This window comes from Mobula hypostoma, chromosome 3 (genome assembly GCF_963921235.1).
Source record: "Mobula hypostoma chromosome 3, sMobHyp1.1, whole genome shotgun sequence".
Lineage (NCBI taxonomy): Eukaryota > Metazoa > Chordata > Chondrichthyes > Myliobatiformes > Myliobatidae > Mobula > Mobula hypostoma.
The window spans coordinates 71,590,246-71,606,829 of NC_086099.1; the positions used below are offsets into that span (position 1 = coordinate 71,590,246).

General features: G+C 43.1%; 1 protein-coding gene across 1 annotated transcript in view; it reads right to left on the reverse strand.

Moving 5' to 3' along the window:
* Positions 1-16,584, reverse strand: part of LOC134343446 (NACHT and WD repeat domain-containing protein 2) — a 163,539-nt gene that overhangs the window by 20,610 nt on the left and 126,345 nt on the right. The window contains 1 exon segment of the mRNA XM_063042151.1: positions 16,168-16,284. Coding sequence (XP_062898221.1) covers positions 16,168-16,284 — 117 coding nt within the window.

Here is a 16,584-nt window from a genome sequence, read left to right on the forward strand (position 1 = left end):
GTTGTTCTTGTGGAACCATTCAAAGAGATTTTCAGTCTCCCTCCTCTATGCCTGTCCGTCACCAATCTTGATTTGGCCAACAACAGTGATGCTGTCAGTAAACTTAACTATGACATTGGAGCTGTACTTAGCCTCGCAGTCATAAGTATAAAGTTGATAGAGCAGGAGCCTTGTAGAACACCTGTACTGATCTTGAGTGTGTAGGAATGTTTGTTGCCTATCCATACTGACAGGGATCTGCAAGTGAGGAAATCGAGGATCCATTGCACCAACGGGTATCAAGGCCTAGGTCTTGGAGTTTATCAATTAGTTTCAAGGGAATGTCAGTGTTGAATGCTGAGCAGTAGTCAATGAAAAGCATCATGATGTATGTACCTTCACTGTCCAGATGTTCCGGGGCTGAGTGAAGAGCCAATGAAATGGCATCTGCTGTTAACCTGTCATGCCGGTTGGCAAATTGGATTGGATCCAAATCACTCCTAGTGCAGGAATTGATGTGTTTCATGATCAACCTCTCAAAACACTTCATCACAGTGGATGTAAGCGCTACTAGATGATAGTCATTAATGCAGTTTACCATGTTCTTCTTGGGCACCGGTATAATTGAAGCTTGCTTAAAGTAGGTGGGTTTGATAAGATAGACTCTTGACCTCAAAATTTCTCTTGCCATGACCTTGCTCCTTATTGCCTGGCTGTACTGTGCTTTCTCAGTAACACTTCATTTTGCATTCTGTTATTGTTTTCTTTTATACTATTGCATTGTATTGTTATAATAAAATGATCTGTATGGATGGCATACAAAACTAAGTTTTCACTGTACTTGGTTAAGGTGGCAATAATAACCAATTTACCAGTTTACCAAGATCTGATCTCACTTCACACTTGTTACAAGATGGGTGGATTCATTATTTTGTTCAGTCAGATTGTGGCTGCATTCCTCTATCTGGTAGGTGATGGGAGTCAGAGGTTAAATACCTACTGTCAACAATTCTCAAAGTCTTTCAAATGATGGCTAAGGTTTATTGAAGGCTTATACTGTCACGGTCTGGTCCGTGAAGTCCGCATTCCGGTTCACAGTCCAGTCCATGGATTCCATATTCCGGCTATTCCTTTTCCCCTGTCTGAATCCCTTCTCGGCACCTTCTTCCTGAAGCCTTGCCCTGCAACTAATGTCTGAAGCTTTGCCTTGCCTCGCCTGAAACCTCGCCTTGCCTCGCCTGAAACCTCACCTCGCCTCGCCTCACCCCACCTGAAGCCTTGCCTCGCCTGTACCCTTGCCTGCAAACTTCGCCTGCACCACTGTCAAGTTCAACCGCTGGAGCAAGATAAGGAACTGTCTATTGTTGTTTTGAACTGTTTCTGTGTCCATGCCTTCACTAGGTAGGTCCGGCCGTTTGCCGCTACCTAGTGTTGGGAACCGTCTCTGTGTCCATGCCTTCGCTAGGTAGGTCCGGTTGTTTGCCGCTATCCCGAGTTGGGAACTGTCTCTTTGTGCCCTCGCCTCCGCTGGGTAGGTCTGGCCATTTGCCGCTACCTTGAGTGGAGATCTGTCTCTCAGTGTTCTGTGTATGAGTCCTGGCCCTACGTCCTGCTTCCAAGGAGGGGTCCCGGCTCTGTGTTCCATGTTCCTGTCTCTCAAGATTACCAAGGCTCTGCGTTCCTGTCTCCCTCAACCAAGGCTTTGCATTCCTGTCTTCCTCGACCAAGTCAAGGCTTCGTGTTCACATCCTGTCCATGTGCCTCACTCAGCCCAGCAGTACCTCGCCCAGCCCAGTTCTGGGGCTCCCTTGTCCTGTCCAGGAGTCTCTCATCCTGTCCAAGCCACGCCCAAGAACCTCGTCCTGTCCAAGTCAAGGCTTTATGTTCTTGTCCTGTCCATGCACCTCATCCTGTGCAGGAGTTCCACGTCCTGTCTTTGCCAAGGTCCTAGTCACGAGCCCTAGCCTAGACCCGGGTTCCGGTTCTGAGTCAATACCCAGGTTCCAAGTCCCAACCAAGACCCAGGTTCTGGGTCCTTGTCCAGGCTCTGGTTCTGGAATTCCATGTCACTAGTCCAGGCTCCTTGTTCCTAGTTCCTTGTCCGGGTTCCGTGTTTCTTGTCCATGTCCTAGCCCAGGCCCTGCATCCTAGTCTCGTCCAGGGCCTGTGTCATGTCCAGCATCGTTTCTTCCTGTCACACCTTGCTACTTCGATAATTCTAGTCCTGTTTGTAGTACTTCAGTGTCTGTGTCTTGCATTTGGGTCCGCTCCCAGTGCCCCCTCTATGACAGTTAACCCGCCGGATTGAGTCTGTAGTTCCTGGGCCGCGTCGAGGGTTTGCCGCTACTTGGAGCCTTTTCGTGTCAAGATAAAGAACAGTCTATCGTTGAGTGGTTTTATCTCTTTGTGTTCTCTCCTCCACTGGGTAGGTCCGGCCGTTTGCCGCTACCCTGAGTGGAGGAACGGTCTCAATGTTTTGTGTCCAGCTCTATGTCCTGTGTCCAAGGAGGAGCCCCAGCTCAGTATTCGCTGTTCTGTGTCTAAGTCAAGTCTGAGCCTAGACCAAGTCGAGAGTCAAGTTCCAAGTCCAAGTCCTAGTCCCAGTCAAGAGCCAAGTCTAGACCCAGGTATCGAGTCCCTGCCAAGCCTCGAGTCATGAGTCATGATCTGAGTTCCCTGTCAAGTTCAAGTCCCAAGTCTAAGTCCAGGTTTTTAGGTTTGTCACTCTTCATCTACCTTTGTGTTATCATTTTGTCCTTTCTCCTTGGCTTCCCTAGCATTCTTAATAAACATAGTCCAGGTCCCAGTACCTCAGTGTCTGTGTCTTGCATTTGGGTCTGCTTCCATCGCCCTCTTATGACAGAACAGCCCAGTCAAACATGGACCCAGCGACAAAGACACTGTCGTTAAACTCTCGCCATCCAGCGTTCCCTCTTCTTGAAAACCCCCCCACTTGCCCGGGTTGCCGATAATCCAGGCAAGCCTGTTGGATCACCAGAAGACTCCCATAGAGGGGGGCATACTGTCACAGTCTGGTCCATGAAGTCTGCATTCTGGTTCACAGTCCGGTCCGTGGATTCCGTATTCTGGCTATTCCCTTTTACCCTTGTTCCATTGGGTGCTTTAATTGAGGCACCTGATTCTCATTTCGGGCTGGCAACATAAATAGCTCTGGGATCCAGTGATTCCTTGCTGGACAGTCCTCGTCAGTAACCTCATCAGAATCCCCGTCAAGTTAACCCGCCAGAGTGATACTAGAGATGCTGCCTGTAGTTCCAGGGCCACGTCACGGGCTTGCAGCTCCTTGGAGCCTTTTCGTGTCAAGATAAAGAACAGTCTGTCATTGTGTGGTTTTTGTCTCTCCATGTTCTTTCCTCTGCTGGGTAGATCTGGCCATTTGCCGCTACCCTGAGGGAGGAACGGTCTCAGTGTTTTGTGCCCTGTGTCTAAGAAGAGTCTTGTCTCTATGTCCTGTGTCCAAGGAGGAGCTCCGGCTCAGTGTTCCATGTCCTGTGTCTAAGAAGAGTCCTGGCTCTCTGTCCTGTGTCCAAGGAGGAGTCTTGGCTCAATGCTCTCTGTCCTGTGTCCAAGGAGGAGCCTCGGCTCAGTGTTCTCTGTCCTGTGTCTAAGAAGAGTCTCGGCTCGATGTCCTGTGTCCAAGGAGGAGCCCCGGCTCAGTGTTCTCTGTCCTGTGTCTAAGAAGAGTCTCGGCTCGATGTCCTGTGTCCAAGGAGGAGTCCTGGCTCAGTGTTCCGTGTCCTGTGTCCTGTGTCTAAGTCAAGTCTGAGCCTAGTCCAAGTCGAGAGCCCAGTCCAAGCCAAGTCCTAGTTCTAGTCAAGAGCCAAGTCTAGACTCAGGTTCCGAGTCCCTGCCAGGTCCCGAGTCCCAAGTCATGACCTGAGTTCCCTGTCAAGTTCAAGTCCCAAGTCCAAGTCCAGGTTTTCCGGTTTGTTACTCTTCGTCTACCTTTGTATTTTCATTTTGTCTTCACTCCTTGGCTTCCCTAGCATTCTTAATAAACATAGTCTATTTCCTAGTACTTCAGTGTCTGTGTCTTGCATTTGGGTTCACTTCCATTGCCCTCTTATGACATATATATGGGGACCAGGAGTGGTTAATCAGTGAGAAAGATGTTTCCAGCTCCAAAAGAATCTGTTCTGTTGGATGCTGTAAAATTTTAATGATTCCATTCAAGATCAACATTTACAGAGTTTTTCTTCATTAATTGCACAGAATACTTTGGTATGATTGCTCAGAATGAGTCAGCACTGAAGTGGATATAGATTATGACAGAACATTTTCAGTAGAATACACACCTACGATAGGAATTTGGGATCAAAGGTTTTTCTGGTAGCCTATCTAGACAGCTTTTTTTAAGGTCAGCCAAGCTTCCGTTGCCCTGCAAGCGTGGCTGCTCAGTCTGTGCGTTGAATTTACTGTCATTATTGCTAAATCAGTGTTATTCAAATTGGGCCATCAATGTTAGCCCTCCTTATCTTTATTATTGGTATTAAGCAGCACGAACAAAACAGAGTCCTAGAATAATATAGCACGGTAAAAGACCCTGACTAAACTCAAACAACAGGAATTCTGCAGATGCTGGAAATTCAAGCAACACACATCAAAGTTGCTGGTGAACGCAGCAGGCCAAGCAGCATCTATAGGAAGAGGCGCAGTCGACGTTTCAGGCCGAGACCCTTCGTCAGGACGAAGGGTCTCGGCCTGAAACGTCGACTGCGCCTCTTCCTATAGATGCTGCTTGGCCTGCTGACTAAACTCATCCCATTTACCTGCATTTGACCCTAAGCCTTTCCTATCCACGTGTCTCTCCAAATGTCTTCTAAATGTTATTGTACCTGCTTCAAGATGCACCACCATCTGCATGAAGAAATTCCTTTTAAACCTCAGGTTCCTTTTAAATCTATCCCCTCTCACCTTAAACCTATGTTCTCTGCTTTTGATACCCTCTTCCCCGGAAGAAGAAAAATGAAAGGTATTCATCCTCTCATGACTTTATGCCAAAACAGGGGAACTGTTCTTATTTAAGCTGTATCCATTTTACAGCAAAGCTATTTAAATAGTGATGGAAGCTATTTACCTCAGATTCAGTTGCTTAATTGAAACTTATTGTCCACTAGGGACATAGAAGTTAAGTAATTAAAAATGGAATTGGCAGCAACACAAGTGACTGCTGGGAAAATTTGTTAAGGAAATGAATCTGACTCATCCCTCTTCTCAAATACCACGTCGTACCACAGGTGCAGGAGCAAGTAAGGAAAAGGCATTTGATTATCACTATACACTTTATGGTGACATATTTCTCCCTAAATATGCACAATACTCCAAATGTTAAGTATTAGATCTCTCTATTCTATTATGTTCTGTGAGTCATCTGTACCTACATGCCTGTGATGTTTCTGCAAGCATTTTTTCATTGTACCTCTCGAACTTGTGCATAAGGCAATAAATTTGACTTGACTGTATTACAAATCTAGCATGTACAGCAGAGGATGGAATTTGAATCAGGTATTTCAGGTTGGATCTATTGTCAGAGAGCATTCCCTCCAACACTGTTGGCCTGGATTTTCTCCTGTACGCTGAAAAGTACTGCAGGAGGTGGGACACTATTCCACCAGCCCTGCCACCAGGTGTCACTGCTGACATTTTCTGGCAGATGGAATGCATGTGCAGCCTTGTCTGTCAAGTGTACTGGAGGGAGGTATAAACACATAATTTAATTCAAAAGCATATTTCAGACGATTTCAGCCAAACAATGATAAACACAAGAAACACTGATAAGATCCGGGTACACAGCTAAGGGTGTAACTTCAAATGATTGCTTTAAAGCTTAAAACTTTAAGTGATCACTTTCATTCGCTCTGCTAGTGCAGACAAGCAATGAAAACAACACCTTGCATTTATATAGCCTCTGTAACTCAGGAAAACATCCCAAGACTCATTATGCTTCCTTCTCACTGGAGAAACACACTCCAACACAAAATCTATCCCATACCCAGCCACATTATAGTGGTGATCCTGAGGCTGGACCCAGATGAGCAGTACTTCTAACTAGGAGCCAAGTGGGACCTGATGAACTCCCAGCAATCTGTGTTTATCAGTTAATCCAACATACTGCTATACAGGTATTCTGTTGTAATTACTACCCTGAAATTATCTAATAATTAATGTATCTCAACTTGTGATGATATGAGAATGAGAGTTATCTACCTTGTGGCTACCTTACAAAGTGTTCAACGATAGCAATTTTTCATTTTGGGCAAAGTGTATTCAGCCAATATTATTAAATGATTCATAACTAACCATGTCGGATTTACGGGCTTGCTTTTCTGCTCATCAAAGTACATAATTCAGACTGAATATGAAATATTATAGAATAATCTGTGAATTTTGTTTCTGCATATCCTTAAAAAATGTTCATGTAAAGCCCCTCTTAGTGACTGACTTGGCCTCTGATAAATAATTGTAGCCTACAAGCGTCCAACAAGGTGACAATCAACAAACGTAAGTAGATTTTTAGGTTGCTGCACTGAATCCTGTCTAATCAATACCATAATACCATTCTTCAGCTAGACCATGGGAAATATACGGAAAGAGGTTTGTTGACATGCATGCATTAATGTTCAGTCTAATGAGAGCCTCCAGGAGCTGGGGGCTATCATCCATCAAACCAGATGCACGTAGAAAGGATCAGGAAAGGTCGATTGCTCTCTCAGGTAAAATCCAATATGATTATCCATGACCTTTGTTGGGACATTCTGCTTGATGATATTCCAGTAAAGATTAAGTAGTTTAAAATAGAAAACACAAAGTCTAGCAAATCAAAATATGACAAATTTTTACATTTTGTGGTACTTGGCCATGACTGTATATTGCCTAAGGAGAAATTCAGACTGTGACATTACATTCCTCTAGTCAAGCATTAAATTACTCTTGGATACTAGCTGAAACTTGACTTGAAGTAAACAATCAAAATGTCAACATCAAATCCAGGATCAAATGCATAATGATAATTAATAAAATTGACCAAATGGTTTTTGAATTTCTTGTTTAATTTGGTGGCTGGCATCTCCTTCAGCTGGTGCTGAACTTCATGTTCTTGGAGTTTGGGGCAAACATTATCCATTATGTACTGATGAACTGATCAGCTAATCTGTTAATGAGGAGTTGAGTCCACTGGTGCAAGGCTTAATTAACAGACAGGAAATGCTCATGGCAAGGCTATTTCTTTGACAGGAAAGAGGGGAAGAAGTCAATTTGAAAACTGTTTGAAAGGTACAGTACCTCAGATTATTTAACCTTTCCTAGACCTTTTGAACAATGAGTATATTTATTAGTTAACATTGAGATTTACACCTCTCCAATCCCAGTGATAGTGCAGTGTGTTTACTGCATTATTAGCAGATATCTTGATTAATTTTCTGCCCCAGCAAGGCATTGCAAACTTTCAGTCTCTATAATGGGACCATGTGGAGAGCAGATTGAAATAGTGAAAGAATTTTACAAAATCCCAAATAACTCAATGTCAACCACTATATGCCCCACATGTGGCAGAGTCTGTGGATCCTGCAAAGGAATTTTTAGTCTCCTGAGGACTCACAGAATTGGAGTAGAAACAAGTCAACTTTAATTCCAAGGGGCCGCCGAAGAGGGAGAAGGATCAGTTTTGAGTAGTGGGTGATTAACATTAATGATGGCCAGCTTCCAGATAAACACTGCCAGGCATAGATTAGGAGCTGCACAGAATAGGTACTGTTTTGGATTAGGCTGTGGAGTATGCATTTGTTTATCAATTGCGAATTTGCCAAATGAAGCAATTGCATCTTTATTGGATAAGTGGTTAATATCAGATCTCAGTGTTAAACTTAGACAGTGGGCTTTCCTTGGTACTGTGCACCAATGTTTGGACCACACAGCAACGTAGGTTGTCTTGAAGACTCCATCGGTGTTGGCTAGCTGTAGAGAGGTTATACCCTCACCTGGTGAGGGTGATTGTTAGAGTAATTTTTGGGTTTAGGTCATTAACACTTAGTAATTGGCTTCAGCCACCGGTCCACTGTTCCTTGACAATGCATTTCCTAAAAGCTGTGAATACCAGAATCTGAGTCCATTTGTAACAATGCATTTCCTAAAAGCTGTGAATACCAGCCCAGACCTGCAGGCGACTGTGGGATGAATGTAATCAGGTGTTAAGTTTGTATGTAGCTTCAAAAGAAAGCATTGTCTATACTTTGTAAATATGAATTGTCCTTTGTTTTTAGCAAATAAATATCGAGCCCCACATTGGGCCAGTACACCTTTCCACCGAAAGCGTCTCTGTATGATATGGTGCCTGCTGCTGTACCTTATTTCGTCAAATAAAGAAGCTGTTTTGCATCTACCAGTAAGTCTGTCTTGCGTGATTTCATTCACACTACAACAGTGATCGCTGATGATATAGGAGGCTGAAGCTCAGTAAAACCAAGAGGTCAGTAGGTGTGGAATGCCACTCATTGCTTCACAGGGCAGATGTGGAGATGTCTTGCCATTCATGCTGTTTTCTTGGGATGTCATTAATATCTTAATATACAGTCGAGGGTCAAGCTTAGGTAATTTGGGTCTGTTTCAAAAATCAGACTGACCAATTCTGCCTCAACATTGACATCGAGAAGGTAAAATATCCTCTGTGGATCGAAGGTGGCCCAGCACTTGGCCATGCTTTAAGTTCTGGTTAGACTAAACTGAAGAAATTTTTGCACCAATGGATAGTGAATGTTTGGAATTAACTATTCAAAAGGGCTGTACTGGGCCAGATGCCAAATATGTTCAAAGCAGAGATTTTTAGATATTAAAGAACTGAAATTATGGGATTACTTTTTCTTTTTATGACATTTCCCAATTCTGCATGAAAATGAGATTAGAATATTTAGCTAAAATATAATTTCATAAATGAGCAAAATTATGTTTTGTATCTTATTATTATACATAGTTGATCATACCAATTATCTTCCTCTCTCCTTGGTGCATCATTTTATGTGATTCCTGCTATGATTCTGGAGCATTGCTAGAGTTGTATAAAAGACTCATACAGAGCGATTTAACATCAAATGCATGGAAATATTCTTCAGTGCTATCTGTGTTGCTTGAAACAATAAGCAATTACTGCACAGGAAGAAGCTGTTGGGTGATGTTTATCATACATAAGCATATTCATTACCAAACAGATTGAATTCAAGTTGTTCCTAAGCCTGAAAAAGCTGGATCCTTAGCTTAAATGTACCAGGAATTCAAATGTAGTGCAAGTATTAAAGAGACCTTTCTAGAAACTGATTCATGTAACACTGTTTTTAAGTTTCAGAATGGACATTGTGGAAACCCAGTCATTCTGAATAATGTGGCAATTCGTGAAATTCACTTCAGTATTTCTATATCCAGTGTACCGTAATCCATGGAATGGCATCGTTCTCTATATAGTTTTCATCTTGTGCATTAGTACCTGAAGTTGTTATAGAATTCAGTACAGATACACTGTGTAAAGGGTTATTCTTCACTTTTCGTTTACTTATTTATCAAATGACATACTTCTACCATGTGCAGTGAAGCAGGGAGGCTGCTTGATAATTTGGGAGGTTACTACATGTCGTCTCTGACGCAGTGGGTGAGGTGCCTTGTCACTGATCTATTTATCTCTGTGATGGTCCTAATCTCCGTACTGCATGTGCTGTCATTACAGGACAAGTGTCAGAAGCAAGGTGGACCAGTTCAGGTGGCCCTGATGGAGGGGGCAGGGAAAAGGCTCATTTTCAAACATCGTGTGCTCTAAGAGTATATAGGCAGGAACTTTTCTGTCTCCAGCTCTGTAAAATTGACTCTGTGCAGACAGAGCTACACCAAACACCCATGCTTGGACTACTCTCCACAAAATGTTCAGGTCACTGTTACCCCAAACTTTATGGTCTCTGGATCATTAGAGATTTCATATACTGCATATACTGTCCTCACCGACCACAATATGAGCCTCCCTATCCAACATATCATTCTCCGTAACTTCTGCCATCGTCAATGAGATCCTCCCACCAAACTGAGCTTTACCTACCCACGCCTCCCCCCCCCGTCATCCTCAGCTGGGATTGCTCCCTGTGAAATTCCCTTGTCCCTCCATCCACCTCCGCTAATCTCCCTCCTGCCACATATCCCTGGAATTGACAGAAATACTACAGTTGCCCATTTACCTCCTCCCTTACATCCATTTATGGCCCCAAACAATCCTTCCAGGTGAGGTAACACTTCACCTGCGAGTCTGTTGGGGTTGTCGACTGTGTCTGGTGCTGTCAATGCAGCCTCCTCTACATTGGTGAGTTGCGGGACTGTTTTGTTGAGTACCTCCATTCCATTCACCAAAAGTGGAATTTCCTGGCGGACCACCATTTAAATTTGTATGCCTATCCCTGTTCCCAAACGTCAGTCCACGGCCTCACTTTTGCCACGATGATCCCACTCTCAGGAAGGAGGAACAACATCTCGTATTCCATCAAGGTAGCTTCCAACCTGTTGGCATGAACACTGATTTATCCGTCTGGTACTTTTTTCGTTCTCTCGCCCTTCCCTCTTCTTCTATTCTCCACTCTGACCTCTTCCTCTTCTCCTCACCTGCCTATCATCTCCACCTTGTGCTTCTCCTTCTTCCCTTTCATGCAAGGTCCACTCTCCTCCCCTATTAGTTTCCTTCTTCTGCTGCTCTTTAACCTTTTCCCACTGCCTGGCTTCACCTATCACCTTCTAGCTTGTCCTCCTTCCCCTCCCACCACCTTTTTATTCTGGCATCTTTCCCCCTTCAGTTCCCGTCCTGAAGAAGTGTCTTGTCACAAAACATTAACTATTTATTCATTTCCATTGATGCTGCCTAACCTACTGAGTTCCTCCAGCAGTTTGTCTATGTTACTGTATATCCCAGATTTCTGAGATCACAGCATTATTGATGCCATTTATTATTTCTGTTTAAGCAAAAAGGTTTAGTGAGCATCATTTTCAAATCGTAATAGTGCCATAAAACTTACTACTAGATGAGACTTATGCTGGTCCTTCTCTTGGTAGCACCATTCCCATGTTACTTGCCTGGTCTTTGTAGTGCCCCTGTTATAGTCATAGTCAAGCTCCTCTTCAGTGGATGAATTGTTATGGCCCTGGCAGGTGCCAGCAAGCATTTCCAGGTGCCAATTGTTGAATGGCATCAGTCTAATTTAAGTGTCTGTGTACATCTGTAAGGGCACCACAGAGAACCAGTAGTCAGTGGAAAATGCTGGTACCCTGATACAGGATAGCTCCATCCAGCTGCATGACACCATAGGCATCCTTTGGGATTCATGTATCTAATGGCATTCTCATTTGGAACAATGAAGATTACATCACTTCTATACTGGTCCCTCGATCAGTAATTGACTCAAAGATGGTACTGTCTGTGTCTTGATGGCAAGAAAGTACTTTGTGTTGGCAGCTCCCTCATCCTGATGAAAGTGATGTTTTAGGGTGACCACAAGCAGATACCTGGTGCAGACTGAGATCTTGATGCAGCTTACACATGATGACCAGTGCCTCAGTAGATGCAACAATCTGCTCCATCTGTCCAGATATAATAACAACTTTTAAAAGCCAGCTAGACAGTTCCATGGATCGGAAAGTTTTCAGAAGATTATGGTTCAAATGCTGGCAAATTGGACTAGCTTGGATGTGACACCTTGGTCGACAAGGACTAGTTGGACCCTGCTGTTAACTCTATGAGTTGCTCAGTGGGAGTGTAAATGTCACTGAGGTGCTGACAACTTTCCAGTGAAAAAGGATGTGTTTCTGATTCCCTATAGAGTCCTGTATTATGTTAGAAATGAATTTCTCTAATACTCATTCTCTTCTCTTGCAGCTCACTGATAGGCTGGACAACAGATCAACCATTTCCACATGCAGTCTTCACAGAATTCATGGTCGTCATCCATGCCGTTAGGAACAAAACTGATATGTGAACTCGTCTTCAGGAGATCTGACACATTAGCCTCACTGGTCCTCTGACCCACGTGCAGCTTTTTAGTGCCACAATTTCCCCAAATGAAAGTCTGCCTCTGCCTAGTCCTTGCAGTGCTAACATCTGACTGGTACTTGGATTTGTCAGGCAATGCCTCTTGGCTGTTATCTCATTTAGAAAAATGGAAAACATAGAAAACATACAGCGCAATACAGGCCCTTCCTTAGACCATGTCCCTACCTTAGAACTACCTAGGCTTTACCCATAGCCCTCTATTTTTCTAAGCTCCATGTAGCCATCCAGGAGTCTCTTAAAAAACCCTATCATTTCTGCCTCCACCGCCGCTGTGGGCAGCCCATTCCATGCACTCACCATTCTCTGCGTAAAAAACTTTCCCCTGACATCTCCTCTGTATCTGCTTCCAAGCACCTTAAAATTATGCCCTTTCATGCTAGCCATTTCAGCCCTGGGGAAAAGCCTCTGACTATCCGCACAATCAATGCCTCTCGTTATCTTGTAGACCTCTATCAGGTCACGTCTCATCCTCCGTCACTCCAAGGAGAAAAGGCTGAGCTCACTCAACCTGTTCTCATAAGGCATGCTCCCCAATCCAGGCAACATCCTTGTAAATCTCCTCTGCACCCTTTCTATGGTTTCCACATCCTTCCTGTCATGAGGCGACCAGAATTGAGAACAGTACTCCAAGTGGGGTCTGACCAGGGTCCTATTTGCAAGCTAATTGATATCAGGGCTGCAGTCCTTAAAGAATACTTGCTCAGTAAACCACAGTGTTACAGGTAGCAACCTGAGATATCGTCCCTCTCTAAGGACTGGGATGTAGACTGAGTATCTAGTATTCCCAGTGATTTTGTAACAATAATTCCTGGAGGAAATTGGGAAGATGACAGTGTGCTTCAGCACATGTGTATGCATACAAAAACTAAACATTTATTATGCTCCAGAAAGCAAGTTATGAGGGTAGGGAGCATTCCAGAGCGTTGCTTAGGAACTTGACTTCCTCTCCACCCATGACGTTCTCAGTTTCAGCATTAGGCCCTCAGCCCCAGTCTGGTAAGCCTGTGGAAAGGTTCACCATGCCTGCAAAGCAAGGCGGTGATAAAGCAGCACACAGGAGGGAGATTCAAAATCTGGTTGAATGGTGCCACAACAATAACCTCTCACTTAATGTCAGCGAGACCAAAGTACTGACTATCGACTGACTGGAGGTCCTCATGAGGGGAATGGGAGTGAAGAGGGTCAGTAGCGATAAATTCCATGGTGTAAACACACCAGGAGATCTGTTCTGGGATCAGCACATAAGTCATCAAAAAGAAGGCATGACAGTGCGTTTACTTTCTTAGAAGTTTGCGTGGATTTGGCATGTCACCAAAAACTTTGACAAGCCTCTATAGATAGCCAGTGGAGAGAATCCTAACTGGTTATATCATGGCATGATATGGAACCACCAATGGCCAGGAACAGAAAAGACTACAGAAAATGATGGACAGACCAGTCTATCTATCAAAGGTGAACACCCCCCCGCCACCACCACTGAGTACATTTACATGAAACACTCCCAGAAGAAAGCAACCTCCATCTTCAAAGGCCCCTACCATCCAGGTCATGTTCTTTCCTCACTAATAACATTGAACAGGAGGTGCTGCAGGTCCTACACCACCAGGTTTTGGAACGGTTACTGCCCTGCAACCATCAGGCTCCTGAAATGGCATGGATGCCTTCATTCCCCAGTGCTCTGAACTGATTCTACAATCTACAAATTCACTTTCAAGGACTCTCTACATGTCCAATTATTTTGACTTTGAACAGTTCATCTCTTTTGCCATTGGTGTTTGTTAATCTTTATGGTAATATATGGTTTGTCAATCTTTGTTTATGTTAGTATGTGGTTTGTCAATCTGTATTTATGGTACAATTTCAACGTAGTGTATGGTATCATATGTACTTTGATAATAAATTTACTTTGAACTGTTATTAGAGTATCAAATTGTTCACAATGATTCCCGCAGTTTGGTAGTTGTGTCTGAGCTATCAGTCATAAATAGCTCAGAGTGTCCACAATGATTGCTGCAGTTTGGTAGTTTTGTCTGACCTATCAGTCATTAAAAAGTGGTGAGGCTATGAGGAGCATATAAAGACAGGAACTGCCTTGGTTGTAATGGGCTTGCTATTGGTACATGCTTGTGCATTGTGTGCTGCGAGCTGCATAAGTGTTGAATAGGAGTTGCTTCTGCATTATAGTTTGTCAGCTACAGGTAGAAAGTTCAGACCACTCACGTTGACAAAGGAAGGTAGATCATAGAGTTACTTTCTATATCAAACCCAGATCTGGGAAATCTCACTCCATCAGGTTGCTCACTTGCTCCAGTGTACTTTGCCTGCCTGCAAGGAGCCCTGGTTCACATCATGTATCTCCTCTTCTCTACCTTTGACAGAAGAAAAGCAGGGCCTTGGTCCAAGAAACAACAGGCACAACCTTTGCATTCCACTGCCTCTTTCTGCTCTAATTCATTGCATCGTCTCTCAGACATGAAATTGCTGTGGCTTACTGGTCAGGTGTTCTTTAAGGACTGGAAGCCGGATGACAATTAGTGCATGAATCAGTTGGCAGCTGTGAGGTACTACAGGACTAATGATAGCAAAACGTACAGTAACAAATTCAATGAAATGCAGCATGTACACACACATCTGAATTACATCCCAGCTGCACCAATATAAACTAGTGAGAAAGAATTCCTCATCCACAATGCTTTTCTTAGGGTAGGTTGATAATATCAGAGTTTATTCTTGGATTTTAAAGGTCATGAACTCAAGGGAAAAGAGATGTAAACTTGAGTTATTTCATGTCGTGTAATCTCGTAACCTAACAAATATACAAGAAAGAAGTTTCAGTTTGAAGACTCTTCAGCAGCACTGGGGGAGAGATAAAATCTTCTGGTGTTACAGGAAAGATACTGGCATGGATAGCGGAATGGCTGACAGGCAGGAGGCAGCGAGTGGGAGTAAAAGGAGCCTTTTCTGGTTGGCTGCCAGGTGACTAGTGGTGTTCCTCAGGGGTCAGTATTGGGACTGCTACTTTTCACATTGTTTGTCAGTGATTTAGATTATGGAATTGATGGCTTTGTGGCAACATTTGCAGCAGGACTTAAGACAAATTGGAAGAATGGGCAAAAAAGTGGCAGGTGGAATACAGCACTGGAAAATGTATATAATGCATTTGAACCTTGTTGATGACCCCAGAGGGGATGATGGTGTTGGATGTTGAGCTGTAATCAATAAACAGCAATATTAAGATAAAATATTCATGTGTCACCATAATACTTGATGAGGGCAAGGTTTACAGACCCTGTCTCACAAGTAGGACCTTGCATTCAGAACTTCACAACTTTCTCTGACTGCTGAATTTATCTAATCTGTAAATTGATATTTGCTAGTCCCTATATGAGGAAATTAATGTGGTGACGAAGGAGCTCTGACATCTGCAAGGATTTATGTTGTCTCACAGTCAGTGTTCATCTTTAAATTTAGCCTATCAGACTGTCAATTCTATATTGGGTCTTCTTGTCCATTTAAGTATCAACTTTAAAAGAAATTATGAGCAAAGACAAACTCCAGGAGGCTCTGGCTAATAGAGTGCAAGTGCAATACCATTTGTTAAATTAATTGAACTGGTGTCTCATCTCATCCAATTATTAAATCAGGAATGGGCCAGACATGCAACAGTAGGCTTATTGGAAATTCACACATATACTGTTAACAAATTTTCAGTTATTGTTAATCCACTTGCAGATTTCCAATTAACCTTCCGCAGGTGAAGTCCTGCTGATACCAACTTTTATGACCTTGGTCATAAATTGATGACAAATCTGCTGACAAATTGATGATCAGAATTTAACTTCAAAAAGGTCAAGTTCAACAGAGGGATGAAAGAATGCTAATCATATCAAACACATCATATCCTAATCTCCTACTGAGCTTTGGAAATCCACACAAACATTTTTTTTCTTTTTTCCTTTCATCTGTATTACCACATGCTTCAAGCATAGCAATGTTGCATAATAGTCTGGGGAGAGAAGATTAAATGCAATCATTTGAAAACTTCAAGCTATGGAGCAAAACTTAGAACTTTGAGCATTAAATGTAAATAGTTATATACCCACAACAAAACATGGACCAGCAGAGGTTTTCAGGCAATCTTCTAAAAGCCTCATCCGAATTCTGTGGAGTTCTGGCTTATCCCATTCTTCTGAATCCAATCCCCAGTAAACATCTATTACCTGCAATTTTGAAGTATGAATAGTAATCATCTATGATATTTAGACTATTTGCATAAAGTGTATGAACAATAGAGAAAGCAATATTAGCAAATAAAGTGCTTGGTAACTAGAGTTACTGAAATTGCCATTTGATAAACCAGAAGTCTATGGGCTTCTGATTTATTTCTTTAGAGATACAGTGGGGAATAGGCCCTTCCGGCCCTTTGAGCCGCACTGCCCAGTAACCCCACACAAACCCGATTTAACCCTAACCCAATCAGGGGACAATTTACAATGAGCAATTAACCTGGTAACCTGGTA